Source organism: Eschrichtius robustus, chromosome 5 (assembly GCF_028021215.1).
Source record: "Eschrichtius robustus isolate mEscRob2 chromosome 5, mEscRob2.pri, whole genome shotgun sequence".
NCBI classification, from domain to species: Eukaryota; Metazoa; Chordata; class Mammalia; order Artiodactyla; family Eschrichtiidae; genus Eschrichtius; species Eschrichtius robustus.
In genome coordinates, this window is record NC_090828.1 from 127,736,803 (window position 1) to 127,753,604 (window position 16,802).

A 16,802-nucleotide genomic window follows, 5' to 3' on the forward strand; every position below is an offset into this window, starting at 1 on the left:
CAAAGTACAAAAGGAGGTCCAAAGAGAAGACAATTTAGGAAGAGCAGAGCAAGTGAAATGATGGCAAAGGGTATATCCACATATCTCAAATAATTGAGATATCTATATATCTATATCTATATATAGATATATATATATGGGTTTTAGGAATCAGACAGTTGGACAAAAACATGAAGTAGAATTTGTCTAATTCAAGTTGAAAAAATAATTTAAAAATATTCTTGGATTAACAAATGATGACTACACAGAAGAAATATCATACTGTAGCTTCTCTGGTTGTACCCTATTTCAATCTGTCCTCATTAGTGCCAGTAGTTTGCTTTTAAAACTATGAATCTAATTGCCATCCACATGCTTAAAAATGTCTTAGGGAATCCCCACTGTCTAAATGGAATTCAAACTCCTTTGTATACCATAGATTTTCCTAACATTTGCCTTACTTTTCATTTCCAGACTCGTTTCTTACCACTGTTCCCTCTGTATACATTGAATTCTGTCCATAATTAGCTACTTATATCCTTCTCTTGCCTAAATGACTCTATCTTCCCTTTTTCAACTGATGAGCCCTATTCCTTGAAAAGAGAGTTTATGATGGTAATGACAATAATGGGAATGACAATATAATGGGGAAGAAGAGGAAGGTGGTGGTGATTATAGGTCTCTTTTACTGATTATTTCTGGCCAAGCCCTTTAAAGAATGTCTTAACTACCTTATTTCATTTAATGCTTACAACAAACCTTGGTTCTGTTATTCAGTTTGTTGTGGAAATTATAGCTTAAAGACATTGAGTGACTTGCTCAAGGTCACCCACTTAATAAGAACAATTTTAATTTTGTCTGAATACCAAATCCACTCAGCAAAATATCAAAATGGCTTTTCTAAAAATCCTTTTATTAATAATAAAATTTTAAAACTCATTAAGCTCTCCAGTATGTTGCTTTTATATTGTATCTAATTATATAAGAATTATTTACATATCAGACTACTCAATTGATTTGATTTCCTTAAGTCTAAGAATGAGTTCCGTCAGTCTGCTTGCCCCATACCCTGCACAGTGTTAGGTTCATCATAAGCAGTTTATAATCTTTTATTAATAAAAGCAAATATAAAAAATAAATTCTAAATATACCCAAATGAAGACCTACAACCCCAATAGTAAAAATAAAAAATCAAAGCAAATTGCCTTTGCTGCTTTAAATGTGAGGGGAGATAGAAACCTTATTAAAATTCCCCTCTACTAGAATGTCAATAGATAAACACACTGGGTGAAAATAAGCACAAAGCTTAATTCTTTTTCTTAATTATTATCTGGGGAAAGTCTTTGAAAAGAGAAGTATCAAAGGATACAAAAACAGGAAGAACAAGAAATGTACCAAATTGGCACTGATTTCCTAAGCAAACGGAATAGTCTATAAAATTATTGTTTGGGGCTAGGGGTTGTTGCTTCAGTCACAAAAAGCATGAAAATTAAATTATTTGCTTTAAATAATCTTGTCATAAGGAAACTCAATATGCTTCTTCCTACATTAAATAAAAATTAATCCCTTCTGTGGTTGCCCATTATGAAGCAGGATAATGACTTTATTGTTGATAGACCAATCAATATCTTTCAATCCCAATGTGCAACCTGTCACCATCAGTACAGCAGAAGGCAAAAGAGGTGCAATAAATGTTAGCATAGACAAGATGACTTAGCAGATAGACTCATTAGAGTAATTATCAGGGATAGAGAATTCTGTCTCCCGACATTAATGCCCACAACTTTAACCTTTTGATTGGATTTCTTCATAGAATTCAGCCTGACTTTTATAATTTTTAAAAAATCTACATTTATTCTCTAGTTTCTCTCGTGCTTTTCAGGATTTCTTTGTAAATATTCTCTATGAGTAAATATTTGGAGGGCAATTAATGTTTTTGTACAACTGTGTGGTGGTTTTGTAAATGCATTCAACTGGAGATAAATGCCCTCAATTTGAAATTTGGATCTCATTATCCCTTTTACTAAATTATATATTGCCGTTTTGTAATAGTTACAGTGTCCCAAATACATAACTTCTGTAGGCATCTTTAATTAGAAGTATTTGGCCAAATAAGCACAGTTGAAAGTTCTCACTGAGGTTCTGGGACTCAAGTTTGCAGCAACACCAACTCAGTACACCCATAACATGTACTCTTTGTGTGCTACATGTTAAAAAGCACTTGCAAATAGTGTATGTGTATCAGAATAAAACATTTTTTGTTTTAATCAGACTATACCAAGTCCTTTAGAAAACGTTTTCCAACAAATGATGTAAACATTAAATCATACTATATAAATTTTGAATCTGTGAAAGTCACAATTTGTGCTTGCTCATCCACGATATTTATTTATCTTGTCTACTCCATCGTGTGTTTCCTTCTAGATGCCTCTATTGAGTGAGTGGTTCAGGTACATAGCAAGTCATATGGATCCTTGTTTTCTTCTTCCTTTGGTTATTTTCTTTCAAATCCTAATCCCTTACTTAAATCAATAACAGAATAAATAAATGTACAAACTATTAAGAGGTTGGTCATGTAATTGCTCAACACTTTCCTACTGAGTTGATTCTAGTTTTCAGATAATTAGTTCTTTATTCAAGACAAGTTTCTAGGGGAAGACTGGGAGAGAAGACTGAAAGATGAAGAGTTGGTGATGGGTATTAACTGCTATGGGAGAGTCAGTAAGACTGTGATGCATTGCAAGATACTGTTCATATTTGTATTGCTTTTTATTAAGTCTTAAGTTTAAAATTTGGAGCTTACTCTTTTTAAAAAAAAAAAAATTCTGGGGGAGTAATAAACCGGAAGCTGCAGCTGCTTTGAAATACTACTAATATTAGACATATGGCTCTGAAGATATGAAAGAACTTTGTTTCCCTTTTTCTTGTATCTTTGCATAAAAAAGAAGAAAGATAAATCTGTGGGTATGAGAGAGGAAAATTATAAATTCTAGTTAGGGATTTATTCTTCAGTAAGTTTTCATCTCAATATTGCAAAAAATTACTTTTTACAGTTAGAGGTGTTCATATTTAAAGTTCAGATAATATAGAATATGATAAAGAAGAAATTAAAAATTAACTGAAATGCCATGAGTTGAAGAAAATCACCATTATATTTGGCATATATTCCTCAAGAACATACATAAAATATATAAAAACACAGCTAAAATGTTTACATGCTTATTTATTTATCTTATAGAAATGTAATCATTCTATAAAAAAATTTATGAAATTTTTTTCACATAATTTATCATGACCATATTTCCATGATAATAATGGCAGAACCATGTTAAATTATAAATTTGCCTATCCTAAAATTAAATTAACATTATTTGCTCCTATTGGCTTCCTATTATGTATCAGAAATAAATTTAAGGTAAACCTCTTTTGTTTATTAAAAAAGATTGTATAAACCTAAAAGTAGATAAAGAGGGAATAATGGCAGCAATAGATTTTCCCAAAAGGCTTACATGCAAACCTGATTAATAGATGGTGACAATAATGGTGAAACAAACTTCTCATGACTTTAAAACCAACCATTTCAAAATCATACATCAAATTCAGTGTGTGTTGTAGTATGTGAATCTCAACAAGGGTATATTTCTTTTAATTTATGAAATGTTAAATATGGTTATTTTCTGTAGCTTTTTTCAAGACATTATTTAATCTGTATCTTTGCTTTTATTGAGTTTTTTTCTCCTTTCAGTCTTCATTACTCTCTCCTTTCTCTCAATCTGGTCCATTTGCTCTGCTTTTTTTCTCCATTATTTTCTGCCTTGAATTCTCAACCACCATTTCTAAAAGGCTTCTTTTGAACTTCAATTAATGATGTAGGTGTACATTAATTATTACTTTTAGAAGTTCTTGTGTTTTTAAAAATGTTTTTGAGCAACCTAAATGCATGGAAGTTATATGATCACAAGATTTTTAAAAAGATAGGAATGTTTTCATTTACATTAGGTGCTTTATGTTCTTCCCACATTAATGGTTACTAGAAATAAATAGTATTAAATTCTCCTGGAGACTTTAAATATTTACGTCTAGTGTGTTTGAAGAGAACTCTCTTCAGTAGATCTCAACAGAGCATATGTTCAGGCTGCTCTTTTCTCTTTCAATATTTAAGGCATTATGTGTGGTATCTAAATTGTATTATACCAAGACAATAAAACTAATGACTCTTTTTTTCCAGCAACTTAAAACAACACACATTTATTATCTCACAGTTTACATGCATCAGGGATCTAGGCATGGCTTAGCTGGGTCATCTGCTCAGGGTCTCACCAGGGTGCAATCAAGGTGTCAGCCAGAGCTGCAGTCTCATTTGACACTTGGGGTCATCTTCCAAGTTTGTTGGTTATTGGCAGAATTGAGTTTCTTGAGGCTGTAGAACTGCAGCCCTCAGCCCCAGTCAGCCTGCTTTTTAGAGTCTGCCTGCCGTTCCCTCTCACATGACTCTCTACATAACATGACATTTTGCTTCTTCAAGGTCAATGGGAGAACTGAGTATCTGCTGCTCCCACTCCTGTCTCTGAATTCCAGTCCCAGTTTTATTTAAAGGGCTCACCTGATTAAGTCAAGCCCACCCAGGGAAGCCTCCCTTTTAATTAACTTAAAGGCAACTTAATAGGGACTTAATAACATCTGCAAAATCCCTTCCCCTTTGCCATGTACGTAGCGTACTCTTGTACTCATGTGAGTGAAATCCCGTTATATGGGTGAATACGTTGTTATATTGGGTTGGCCAAAATGTTCGTTCGGTTTTTTCTGTAAGCTGGCTCTAGTAGCACTTAGCTGTCTTTAACTGCATTTGAAACAATTGCGTTAGAGTGTACGTGACAGCTGTCATATTAGAGTGCATTTAAAAAAAAAAGACATCAAAATCGGTGAATTTTTATGTAGCCATTTTAATATTGAGATGGAAGAAAAAAACATTTTCAGCTTTGTATTTCAAGAAAGGTAAAAACGCAACTGAAACGCAAAAAAAGATTTGTGCAGTGTATGGAGAAGATGGCTGTGACTGATCGAACACGTCAAAAGTGGTTTGCAAAGTTTCGTGCTGGAGATTTCTCGCTGGACAATGCTCCACGGTCCGGTAGAGCAGTTGAAGTTGACAGCGATCAAATCGAGAACAGTCAACGATATACCACGCAGGAGATAGCCGACATATTCAGAATATCCAAATCAAACGTTGAAAACCATTTGCACCAGCTTGGTTATGTTCATCGCTTTGATGTTTGGGTTCCACGTAAGTTAAGCAAAAAAAAACCTCCTTGACCATATTTCCACATGTGATTCTCTACTGAAACGTAATGAAAACGTTCCGTTTTTATAACAAATTGTGATGGCTGATGAAAAGTGGATACTGTACAATAATGTGGAACGGAAGAGATCGTGGGGCAAGTGAAATGAACCACCACCAACCACACCAAGGGCCTGTCTTCATCCAAAGAAGGTGATGTCGCATATATGGTGGGATTGGAAGGCTATTTTGAGCTCCTTCTGGAAAACCAAACTATTCATTCCAACAAGTGCTGCTCCCGATTAGACCAACTGAAAGCAGCACTCGACGAAAAGCATCCAGAATTAGTCAACAGAAAATGCATAATCTGCCATCAGGGTAACGCCAGACCGCACGTTTCTTTGATGACCAGGCAAAACCTGTTACAGCTTGGCTGGGAAGTTCTGATTCATCCGCTGTATTCACCAGACATTGCACCTTCAGATTTCCATTTATTTCTGTCTTTACAAAATTTTCTTAATGGAAAAAATTTCAGCTCCCTGGAAGACTGTAAAAGGCATCTGGAACAGTTCTTTGCTCAAAAAGATAAAAAGTTTTGGGAAGATGGAATTATGAAGCTGCCTGAAAAATGGTAGAAGGTAGTGGAACAAAAGGGTGAATGTGTTGTTCAATAAAGTTCTTGGTGAAAAGGAAAAATGTGTCTTTTAGTTTTACCTAAAAACCGAAGGCACTTTTTGGCCAGCCCAATATTTGCAAGTCCCGACCACACTCAAGGTGAAAGGATTCTACAGGGTTTATAGGGCATAATTGATGCTGATTGAATCAAATAAATGTGATGTTTGCAAAGTTATGACCTTGTCAGTTAACTTGGATGCAACACATCTTTTAGATCTGTAGGAACTGAATCTAAAAGATAACTGAAGAAGGTAAATTTCCATTTATCAAAAAAAAAGGCTTTTGTCTTTGAATACTCCTTTATTTATAACATGGGATAGTCGAAAAGCTCTGCAAAAACAAACAGACAAAACAAACAAAAAAAATTACTAATCTCCCTCATGTGGAGTCACAGAGTAAATGAAAGTTGCTGGGAATATTAAACGTGAAAGTAAGCTTGCCCAACCTCCCATTTTATAAATAAACTACGTAAGCGTTAAGAACCAGGTAGGAGGAATTGTCCTAGGTCATATAGTGAGCCTTTAGCAAACTTGGGACCAGAACTCTGTTTTCCTCACTGACTCCACATTTCATCTCTCACAAAGTGCTTTTTCTTTTTTTCTACACTGAAAGTGATTTACAAAACATAATTTAGGATTAAATCTATTTCCAATTAGCTTCAAAATGCAAACAGAGTCCACTTTAATATGTATCTCTAAAAAGCTGCAGTTCAGCCAGGGCCCTAAGGCTGCGTTATGAGAGGAAATAAAATTAGCATTAGTTTTGTTGATTTAGTCACAAGTTGGTGGTTTGTTTTAACCACTTTTTTTTTTTCCAAAATGCCTATGAACTTGATATTGAGACGGTATTTCCATAGCATGCACATAAGTTCAAGGCTATGGCCTTAATAATAATATAATACTTATAATAGTAATAAGATAAATTGTTTATGCGTACTACACAGAGAAATATCCAAGGATATTGAGTCTGTCTGCTTGACATAAGAAATTCAGTCAGTAACTGTTGCAAGAAAGAATTCATCAGTGTTCATTTCATTTGTCAGTTGTACCAGCCCCAGGCAAATTTCTTTCCGTTTTGGCTCTTTATTAATTAACCATATCCTAAGTGCTAAAAGCAATGAGTCATTTCAAGAATTTATTTATTTTTTGTATGTCTTCATTTCTAGTTCTGCCACTTTGTACTCACAAACAAGTCACAGATGGATTAGTCATTATATCATCTAAGGTTATAAATCCATGGCATGGAGGTTAATTTAAGAAAGAGGTTGTCCTAGCATTTTACAATAGCCTTCGTTTATTGAAGCCCTGCTAGGGGACAGTCCTTGGGCTGGGCTTTGTCTGTATATCACTGCCAATTTGTAACTGGCAACTACTTAAGGATTGTCTCTTTGAAATCTTTCCCTTTACACAATTGGGGCTCAACAAATTTGAGCATATTGCCAAAGGTTAAATGATTGGTGAATGAAAGAACAATCATTAGTTCTTGGCCTCTGAGTTCCGAATCTTATATTTTCACCTCTTCACCAGTCTGATTTTGTAGATCTGAGAATTCAGAGAGAGTGATTTTGGCTTTTGAAGTCATCAACCGCTGGACCAAAGTAATTGGACATATGAAAAATCATTTCAGTAGATATTGTGATCATTCCTGAATATCAGGTTTCTTTATTGTTGCAAGTATTTTGACATCAAAGCTGATTTCCTCTTCCCGTGGTTTGAAATGGAACTTAATTAAATAAATGACTGAAGAAAATACAATGAGATAAATACACCAGAGTAAATAATGCCAACAAAATCTAACTCTCAGGGTGGTAGTCAGACCAGCTACATAAATTGTGAGGCCCAGGGCAGGATGAAAAGGTGAGAGCCATCATTTAAGAAGCAGGAAGAAAGTACTATTAAAGATACCAAAACTTTTTTTTTCTTTACTCCATGGTCTCTTTCTCTCAACTTGTCAAGGTGTTGGGGGTTTTATTATTATTGTTTGCAATTTAATGTCATTCTAAATAAAGAAAAATTAAAATTTAATTATCAGCATGGATTTTAGCATTTGTCCTTATATTGTGCAATGCCGATTGTAAATGAAAATATTAGTTCTTATCTTATATGTAGGACAGAAGCTACACAATTCATATTTCTTAGCTTGTATATGCAAAAGCATTTCTTTCTTACTTGACAGTGGAAACAAACTGAACAAACTGAATTTAGCTGTTTTTATTTCACTTTCTGACAAGCATATATTCTGCTAGCAATCTCCACCTTTGGCTTAAAGATGTGTAAGACAGAACATCAAAGGGAAAGGAATTATGGCTTTTCCTCCTGCTTCCTTCAGTGATATCATTTTCAGCTTAAGCAGTTGACTGACGTGGGGAAGTAACACACGTAAAAATAATACCATATGGTTCCTTGGTCATTTCATGTTTCTTTATTCAGCTAAGCTCTGGTTCAAACAGAGAGCGTGGCCTCTTGGGGCTCTTAGCATCCCTGCCTACTCAGTTGTAGACATGACACACACTCAATTTGAGTCTCGCCGAACTACCACACGTTGTGAGTTTACCAGAATTTTGTGCCTATGGGACGTCATAGATACTGTATACGAATGCGATGGCAAGCAATGGCAGGCATTTCTATTGTGCATGTCTCCTTTGCTCACATGCATGCTCTGCTGTCCCAAAGTACTTCCATTATAAAACACAAATTCAAAGATCTAACTGCTAAAATTTCAAGATGTTGAAAACCAAGCACAGGGCCTTTGTGTGTATGGGGTCCAGGCCACAGACTCTACCTGCAGAGGTAAGAATATGCTGTGTTGAAAGAACACTCATTATGTAAAGGGGAATTAAAGAAGGATTTTTTTTATTCAGAAGTGTTTTTAGTTTTTTAAACATAGTATTGGAAGTCTTAGCCACAGCGATCAGACAGAAGTTTGTTTGTTTGTTTCTTCCCTGCAAGAATGCCCCTTTGAAGTTGGAGAAATTTCAAGAAGTCAGGAAAACCGTTAAGAGAATACTTGGGAAACAAGACAATGTGCAAATTTTAACATCATTTTGTTGGGTGGCTCCGATGCTTCTAAGCTAGATCGAAATTTATGCTGTATTGGTCTTAGGAAAAAACACAAGGATTTTAGAATCAGAACACTTATGCTTCTACTCACTAGATAGATCAACATAAGTAAATCATATAACCTGACCTGTAAAATGGGAATGATTGTGCTCATCTCTTGGAGTTTTGTGAGAACCAACTCTGATAATACAGAGAGGCTTCTCATAAAAGTTCCAAGATGAATATGGAATTTGACATAATAGACATTTTATAGATTATAGTTATTTTTTAAAAAATTTTGGAGATATCATATGACACTTAAGGAAAAATCTCCTTATTAATATGCTCTGAGGGTCAAAAAATAATTTTGGAAGATAAATCAAAACTGGAACAGTATATATTGGAATTTTTGAAAGTACCACCAAAGATAAAAACAGAAAGTGAGAAAAAAAATAAAACAAAACTGAAATTTCATGATGAGTTGTTCAAAACTGCAAGGAAAGAATCAGACCAAAGAGAAAGCTACCCCAGAAAGAGAAAACTGTTCAAGGAGAAATGAGGAGTTTATTTTAGCAGTCTATTTGGAGGATGGTCCTGGGGCAGTAGTTCTGTGAGGCCCTCTCTGCTTTCTGTAGCCTATATTAATCTTGTTTTTCTCAGAATCAGCACCTTTCACTATATCACTTAATTCTGTGTTTCTTACATCATTCTATACTCCAGATGTCTGCTTCTCATGTTCGTTACTACGTTACAGATTTCTTGGTCATGAAAACCAGCTGTAGTAATTGTATATTTTTTTCTCTTTCACCTCCTCAGTGTATAGCACCATCAAGGTGAATTGTTTTTCAAGTGCTTGCCTTATTTTTCACATTTCTGTGACCATTTCTGTAGTCATTACAGAATAATAATAATTCAAATATTTGGATATAAAATGAGTTGCTTAGACTAAATAAATTATAAAGTCCTTTCTGGGTCCAAAATTTTATTATACAAACGCCTCTGGAAAATGGGGACTTCTTTAGTGATAATAGAGTATTTGAGGCCTAACAATTCAGATTGCTTGTTTATATAACCTAATTTCCTTGGAAAGCAACTCTTCAATCTATTTAAAGTCCAAGAGCCAAATTACCATCTTACGCCAGGTCCTACTATAATTCTTGTTCTTATGTCTTCGTTTCATTTTCTTCATTTTCTCTGTCTGCTTGTTTGTATCTTGTTTCCATATTTTATTTTTATGGTTGCATTGCGTGGAGGTGTATGTTTTGTTCTGTTCTGCTTTGCTTTGTTTTAACTATGAGAGTCTTTATATCTATTTGGAATTAATAAAATGTACCCTATAAATAATAATATTATTTTTGTACCACATTTATAGACCAATTTCTTGACTAATTATTGGGCCAACAAGAGTTCTGAGACAGTTATTTAAAAACATGAGTTTTCTGTGTCATCGTATGAAAGTCAAGAATAATCATAACAAGAAATGTGTGCAATCAGTTGATGATTCATTTGCTATAGACTCTAATTTTGTTTTATTTTTTTACATGAAACGTTGTATTTCTAATTGGCTTTGTACTAGGTAACATAATTCAGTTGGTTTTCCAACATCTTTTGATCAGCCTTTCTTTAGTTACCATATTTCTGTGTTCTCAACATGGAAATCTCCTAGAGTCAGGATCTAGGCATGTAACCTAGACTGCCAACCAACTGAACTTTAATTTGGAATTGATCAGTATGAGGAAGAAGGCTCTCTTTGGTGTTTCTAAGTTTTGCAAGGTTGGTGGTCACAGAAGTGTTTGGCTTTCATTTGTGTCAGTTGTTACAAGTCACGTTCCTAGCACTGAAGTGGCTTTTGTGGGGTGAAGAGGTGGAAGTTTTCCCTAGGCTCCATGCAACATCAGTGTTTCTTTCTTTATCACTAGTCAGTTTCTTTTTTTTTTTATGGTTAAAATGCCAAATTTTATTTATTTATTTTTCAATTTTATTTTATTTTTTTATACAGCAGGTTCTTAATAGTTATCTATTTTATACATATTAGTGTATACATGTCAATCCCAATCTCCCAATTCATCCCACCACCACCCCCAGTCAGTTTCATTGTGTAGTTTCACCTAACATTCCTAGAAACTTAGCCTCCACCCTGTTTTTTTTAAGTCCTCCCAACTATTCTGTGAGATCCGTAATACATTTCTACTATATGCATTTTCCTTTACTTAGCTAAAATGCAATTCTGTTACTTGTAATCAAGAATTCTGGTAAAGCCTTCCTTAAGCCTTTATTCAGACAATGGAGACCTAAAGATATGTGACATAGCGTGATACCTGGAACATGCCTAGGAACACGTCAGGACTACTGCATCTTTGTGTTTAACAATGTGCTCTCTCTCCAGGTAGACAAGTTGTGAAAAGTTGTCCCTTCTGAGCACTTGCATCCATGAGCACACTGTTTGGCTAGGGCTGAGCAAGTTGTGTGGTGAAAAAGGTGCCTTTTCCTCTGGTAGCACACAGCTCTGACCAAGAAGATAACCAGAATTTAGGTTGGGTTTCAGTCCCCTCTTGTCTCTTCAGCTGGGTTGTTTTGTGTTGAGAACAAGCTACATAATCATATGAAATAGCCCTGATATATCTCATATAACACTTCCATGTACGCGTTTATATACATGCACACATTATGCTGGTGATGGTGTGTACATAAGACGTTTCAGTTAAGCTTGGTAAGTCCTTACGTTTTACTGGGATTCAAATTAATATCTACTTCTTACATTTTAAACATGTGAAGACACTTTGGAAATAATCTGAATTTACCGATTATTTTATACTGGAAAACATTTTTATTTGTAAAACTTGTATAGCACAGTATATAATATATAAAAGCACCAAAATATACTGGAAAATGACAAAGTAGAATAATCAAAAGTGATATAAAATATTGTTGAATACTGATGACAAATTTTTGTTTTATCAGCAAGAAAGACTTTAACCTATGTTTAATCTTAGTATGGATCTGGGTTATCATCGCAAATCTTATTCTCATCATTAGTTATTATGTATTTAAGAAATATAACTAATGATAAAGCTTAATCTGTATCTCACAATTTTATTTATACCAGCACATTGAGAAAAAATAAATAAATAAAATCGACGTTAGTAGAGATTTCTCTGCTAGGAAAGTAAATGCTTAATTTCACGAAAAATCAGGAAGCTTGTAAGATGTGAGAAAGGAGAAGTGGTCGGTATTCTTACTGCTGGGCTGTCTCCTGTGCTTATCACCTTCTTAATTGTTTCTCTCTTATCCCAACTAGGTTGATGAGGTAGGAGGCCATGGAGACCAAAGCAGCACTTTTACTTTCAGAGCTGTGTAGCAGGGCCACCAACTGCTTGGTCCGTCTATCCTAATCTAAAAAATGCTCCAACCCAATGGCTAAGCCTGCACTGTGCACTACAAGGCTACTAGTTACATGTGGACATTTAAATTTAAATTAACGTTATAAAGTTACATGTTTAATTCCTCAGTTGCACTAGCCACATTTCGAGTACTCTATATTCACATGTGGTTTGTGGCCTGTGCAGACTGAACACGTCCATCATTTCAGAAGGTTCTATTGACCATGCTGACCTAAGCACTTACTTACAAATTAGTTTTCATGTTTAACTTACAATTCCTTGGAATCTTGCTTTAAATACTCCAGTGTTATACTAAGTGTCTCAATCTCATACTGATTGTGTTCTTCCATTTAGCAGTTGCCGTGAAGTAATTAGTAGTGTCTTGTGGGATGAAGGTCAGCAAAGCATAGCAGTCACGGCATTTTAGCCTTTAACCCTTTTGACAAAGATATACTTCCCTTAACAAAACTTGTTTGCTAAAGGAGAATAATTACTGAATTTCATTGAATCTGAGATATCAACAATTGAAAGATGTAGCATTATTTTGTGTTCCAGCAAGCTATTCAATTATGATGTTCCCTTTATATCAGAGTCATCTTAATTTCAAGGATGTTAAAATGTGAAAAAAATGCACATCTTGGATTTGTTGAAATATGGTAAAATAAAAAGCCAAATCTTCCTTCCTTTACAAAATCATATCTTGCAACGTAGAAAGAATAAGACAATTTAATCACAGAAAATTATACTTGATAGTGTATTAATGGATTGAGAGCTTTCTTAAAATACCCTTTTCTTTTATTCATCTTGTGTATCTGGCTTTATCTCTAATGACAAATAGCTCACTATACATTAAAATACAAGAAAATTCAATCTTTTTACTGTTCAGATCTGCAAGTTTTAACAACTGCCTATAGTCATGGAACCACCACCACAATCAAGATACAGAGTAGTGCCATCACACTAAAAATTATCCCACATCACTCTGTATTCAATCCTTCTCTTTAATTCCAGCCCATGGCAACTATTGATTTGTTTTTTTATCTCCATAGTTTTACATTTTCTAGAATGTCATATAAATGGATTCATACAGTATGTAGCCTTTTAAATCTGGTTACTTTTAATTTGCATTATGCATTTGCGCTTCATGCATGCTGCTGTGTGTGTCAGGAGTTTGTTCCTTTTTTTATTGCTAAATAGTATTTGACTATATTGATATACCACAATTTATTCATTCCACAGTTGAAGGACATTTGTGTGGTTTCAAGTTGTTGATAATTATCTCAGAAAGGAGTATAAACATCGAGACTCAAGTTTTTGTGTGAACATAGGTTTAAATTTCACTTTGATAAATACTTAAGAGTAGGAATTGCTGACGTATGGTAAACATACATCTACCTTTATAAGAGACTGTGAAACTATTTTCTGAACTACCACTTGACAGTCCCATCGGAAATGTTTGAAACTTCCAGTGGCTTCATATAATCACCAATTTGTACCTTCAGTACTGTTATTATATTGCCATTCTAATTAAGTGTGTAGTGGTATTTGAATTTCCCTAATGACTTATCGTCTTGAAAATTTTTTCATGTCCTTAATTGCTATCCATACATCTTCTTTAGATATATACTTGTTGAGATCTTTCCTCATTATTGGTGGGGGAGGGGATTGTTATTGTTTAATTTTAAGTTCTTTATTTCTTTTGGATGCAGGTCTTTTTTTTTTTCAGGAATTCCTTTTATTTTTATTTATTTTTATTTATTTATTTATTTTTGGCTGTGTTGGTTCTTCGTTTCTGTGCGAGGGCTTTCTCTAGTTGCGGCAAGCGGGGGGCCACTCTTCATCGCGGTGCGCGGGCCTCTCACTATCGCGGCCTCTCTTATTGCGGAGCGCAGGCTCCAGGCGCGCAGGCTCAGTAGTTGTGGCTCACGGGCCTAGTTGCTCCGCGGCATGTGAGATCTTCCCAGACCAGGGCTCGAACCCGTGTCCCCTGCATTGGCAGGCAGATTCTCAACCACTGCGCCACCAGGGAAGCCCCTGGATGCAGGTCCTTTATCATAAGTGATTTGCAAATATTTTCTTCAAGTCTGTGGTTAACCATTTCATTTTGATATAAGTGATTTTTTTGAAAATCATTCTTAATTTTTATGAAATCCAATTTAGCTTTTTTTCATTTATGCTTGGTGCTTTTGGTTTTGTCTGTAGGAAATTTTGCCTAACCAAAACTCACAATGATTTTTCTTCAGTGTTATTTCCTTCTGGAAATTCTAGGTTATACATTGATGTCTATGATTCATTTCTGGTCAATTCTAATATATAATGCAAAATATGGATAAAGGTTTATTGTTTTGCATATGGATATTCAATTATTTCAGCACCGTTTGTTAAAAGTTTGATTTTCCTTTCTGTGTTGAATGGAGAGAAGGCTTGGTTAGAAAAGCAATGAATATATATGTATATTTATATCTATGTCTATTTCTGAACTTTATCTTATTTTGTGAGTTATATGTCTATCCTTTATTTAACATCACATTGTTTTGATTACTGTAGCTTTATAAGAAAATAATTGTGAGTCCTCCAATTTTGTTCTTTTTAAAAATTGTTTTGGATTTCCTCTTTTGTCTTGTTTCGTTAGCCCTTCTGTGTACATTTTAGAATCAGTCTGTCAGTATATTTTTTGCTGGAATTTGAAGTGGAATAGTGTTAGATGCAGAAATCAGTTTGGGGAGACTTGACATCTTAAGTGTACAGAGTGTTCCAATCCATGAATACCATGTACGGCCATATACTTAGGTCTTCTTCTCTTTTCTCTTCAGTGTTTGGTAGTTTTGATCCTGCACGTATTTTAAAAATATTTATATTTAAGTATTTAATCATTTTTGACACTATTACAAACGGCACTCCTTTTTGGAATTTAATTCCTATTTGTTCATTGCTAGTGTATTACTTTTGGACTCATTTTTCTATGCTGACATTGTATTCTTTGGCATTACTATACTCATTTATCAATTCTAAAAATTACTGTAGATTTCTTGGATTTTCTACACACACAATTATGTCAGTTGAGGATAGAAACAGTTTTTTTCCTTTCCAATACATATGTATTTTATTTCATTTTCCTGCACTGAGTAGGAATTCCAGTAGGATGTTCAATAAGAGTGGTGAGAATGGAAATCCTTGCCTTGTTTCCAAGGGTTGTGTGTTTAACCTTTTACCATAAAGTGTGACATTAGCTGTATGTTTTTGTTAATGCTATTTATCCCATTGAGGTTGTTTCCTTCTAGTTATGCTTGCTCAGAGTTTTTAATCATGACTGGATATTAAATGTCAAAAGATTTTTCTGCATCTATTAATATATAATGCAATTCTTACTTGGTCATTGGTAATGTGAAGTACTATAATAATTTATTTTCAAATATTGACTCAGTCTGGCATCTAGAATAAATTCCAATTGGTCATAATATATTCTCCTTTTATCTGGTATTGGATTTCCTAGAAATTTTTGAGGAGTTTTGCATCTGTGTTCACAAGTAATATTGATCAATTATATATATATATATAAATATATATTAATATATATAATATATATATTAATATATATATATTAATACATATACTAATGATTTCATCTGGTTTTGATATTAGGATAATACTGGCCTTATAAAATGAGTAAGGAAGTATTCTTTCTTCTGCTATAGTCTGGTAAAGTGTGTGTTGATTTAATATTCATCCTTCACTACATGCTTAATAAAGTACCAATGAAGCCATCTGGACCTATAGTTTTCTTTGCTTCAAATGTTGATTGGCTATTAATTTAATTTCTTTAACACATGAGGGACTATTTCAGTTACCTATTTAATATTTAGCAAAAGTCTGCGGTGTTGTATCTTTCAAGGAATTATTTCTAATATTTCTAATTTTGTCATTTTTTTATTTTTTGATCTGATTATAGCTTTATTGACGTTATTGATCATAGTTCATTGGTGTTTTAAGTGATTATTGATAGGTATCTACTTATTGCCATTTTGTTACTTATTTTTTGTTTTTGTTTGTTTTTTGTAATTCTTCTCTGTTCTGTTTTTCTTCTTTTAGTGTCTTTCCATGTGGTTTAGTGACTTTGTAGTGGTATGCTTCTGTTCCTTTATCTTTGTTTTGGTATATCTGTTGCAGGTTTTAGATTTGTGGTTACCATGGGGTTTATATATGTTAACCTATAACTATATCTACTTGTTTTAAACTGTTAGTCATTTAAGTTCAGGCACAGTCTAAAAGATCAAGATTTTTTACTTCCTTCCCCCGCATTATGTGTTTTTGATGTCATACTTTACATCTTCATGTTTATCCCAATACTATTTATTATAGTTTTATTGATTTTACAATTTTTTTGTTTTTAAATTTTCAATTAAAAAATTAAATTAAAAAAATTTTAATACTAGCTTATTTAAGTGGTTGATC

General features: G+C 33.9%; 1 protein-coding gene across 2 annotated transcripts in view; it reads left to right on the plus strand.

Moving 5' to 3' along the window:
* The window catches only part of DPP10 (dipeptidyl peptidase like 10), a 707,501-nt gene that overhangs the window by 525,939 nt on the left and 164,760 nt on the right, over positions 1–16,802 (plus strand). Inside the window, exon 8 of one of the 2 annotated variants that reach the window (XM_068544007.1) lies at positions 50–52. The exons of the other annotated variant lie outside the window; for it this stretch is intronic. Coding sequence (XP_068400108.1) covers positions 50–52 — 3 coding nt within the window. The remainder of the gene's footprint in view (positions 1–49; positions 53–16,802) is intronic. 2 annotated transcript variants of the gene reach the window in all.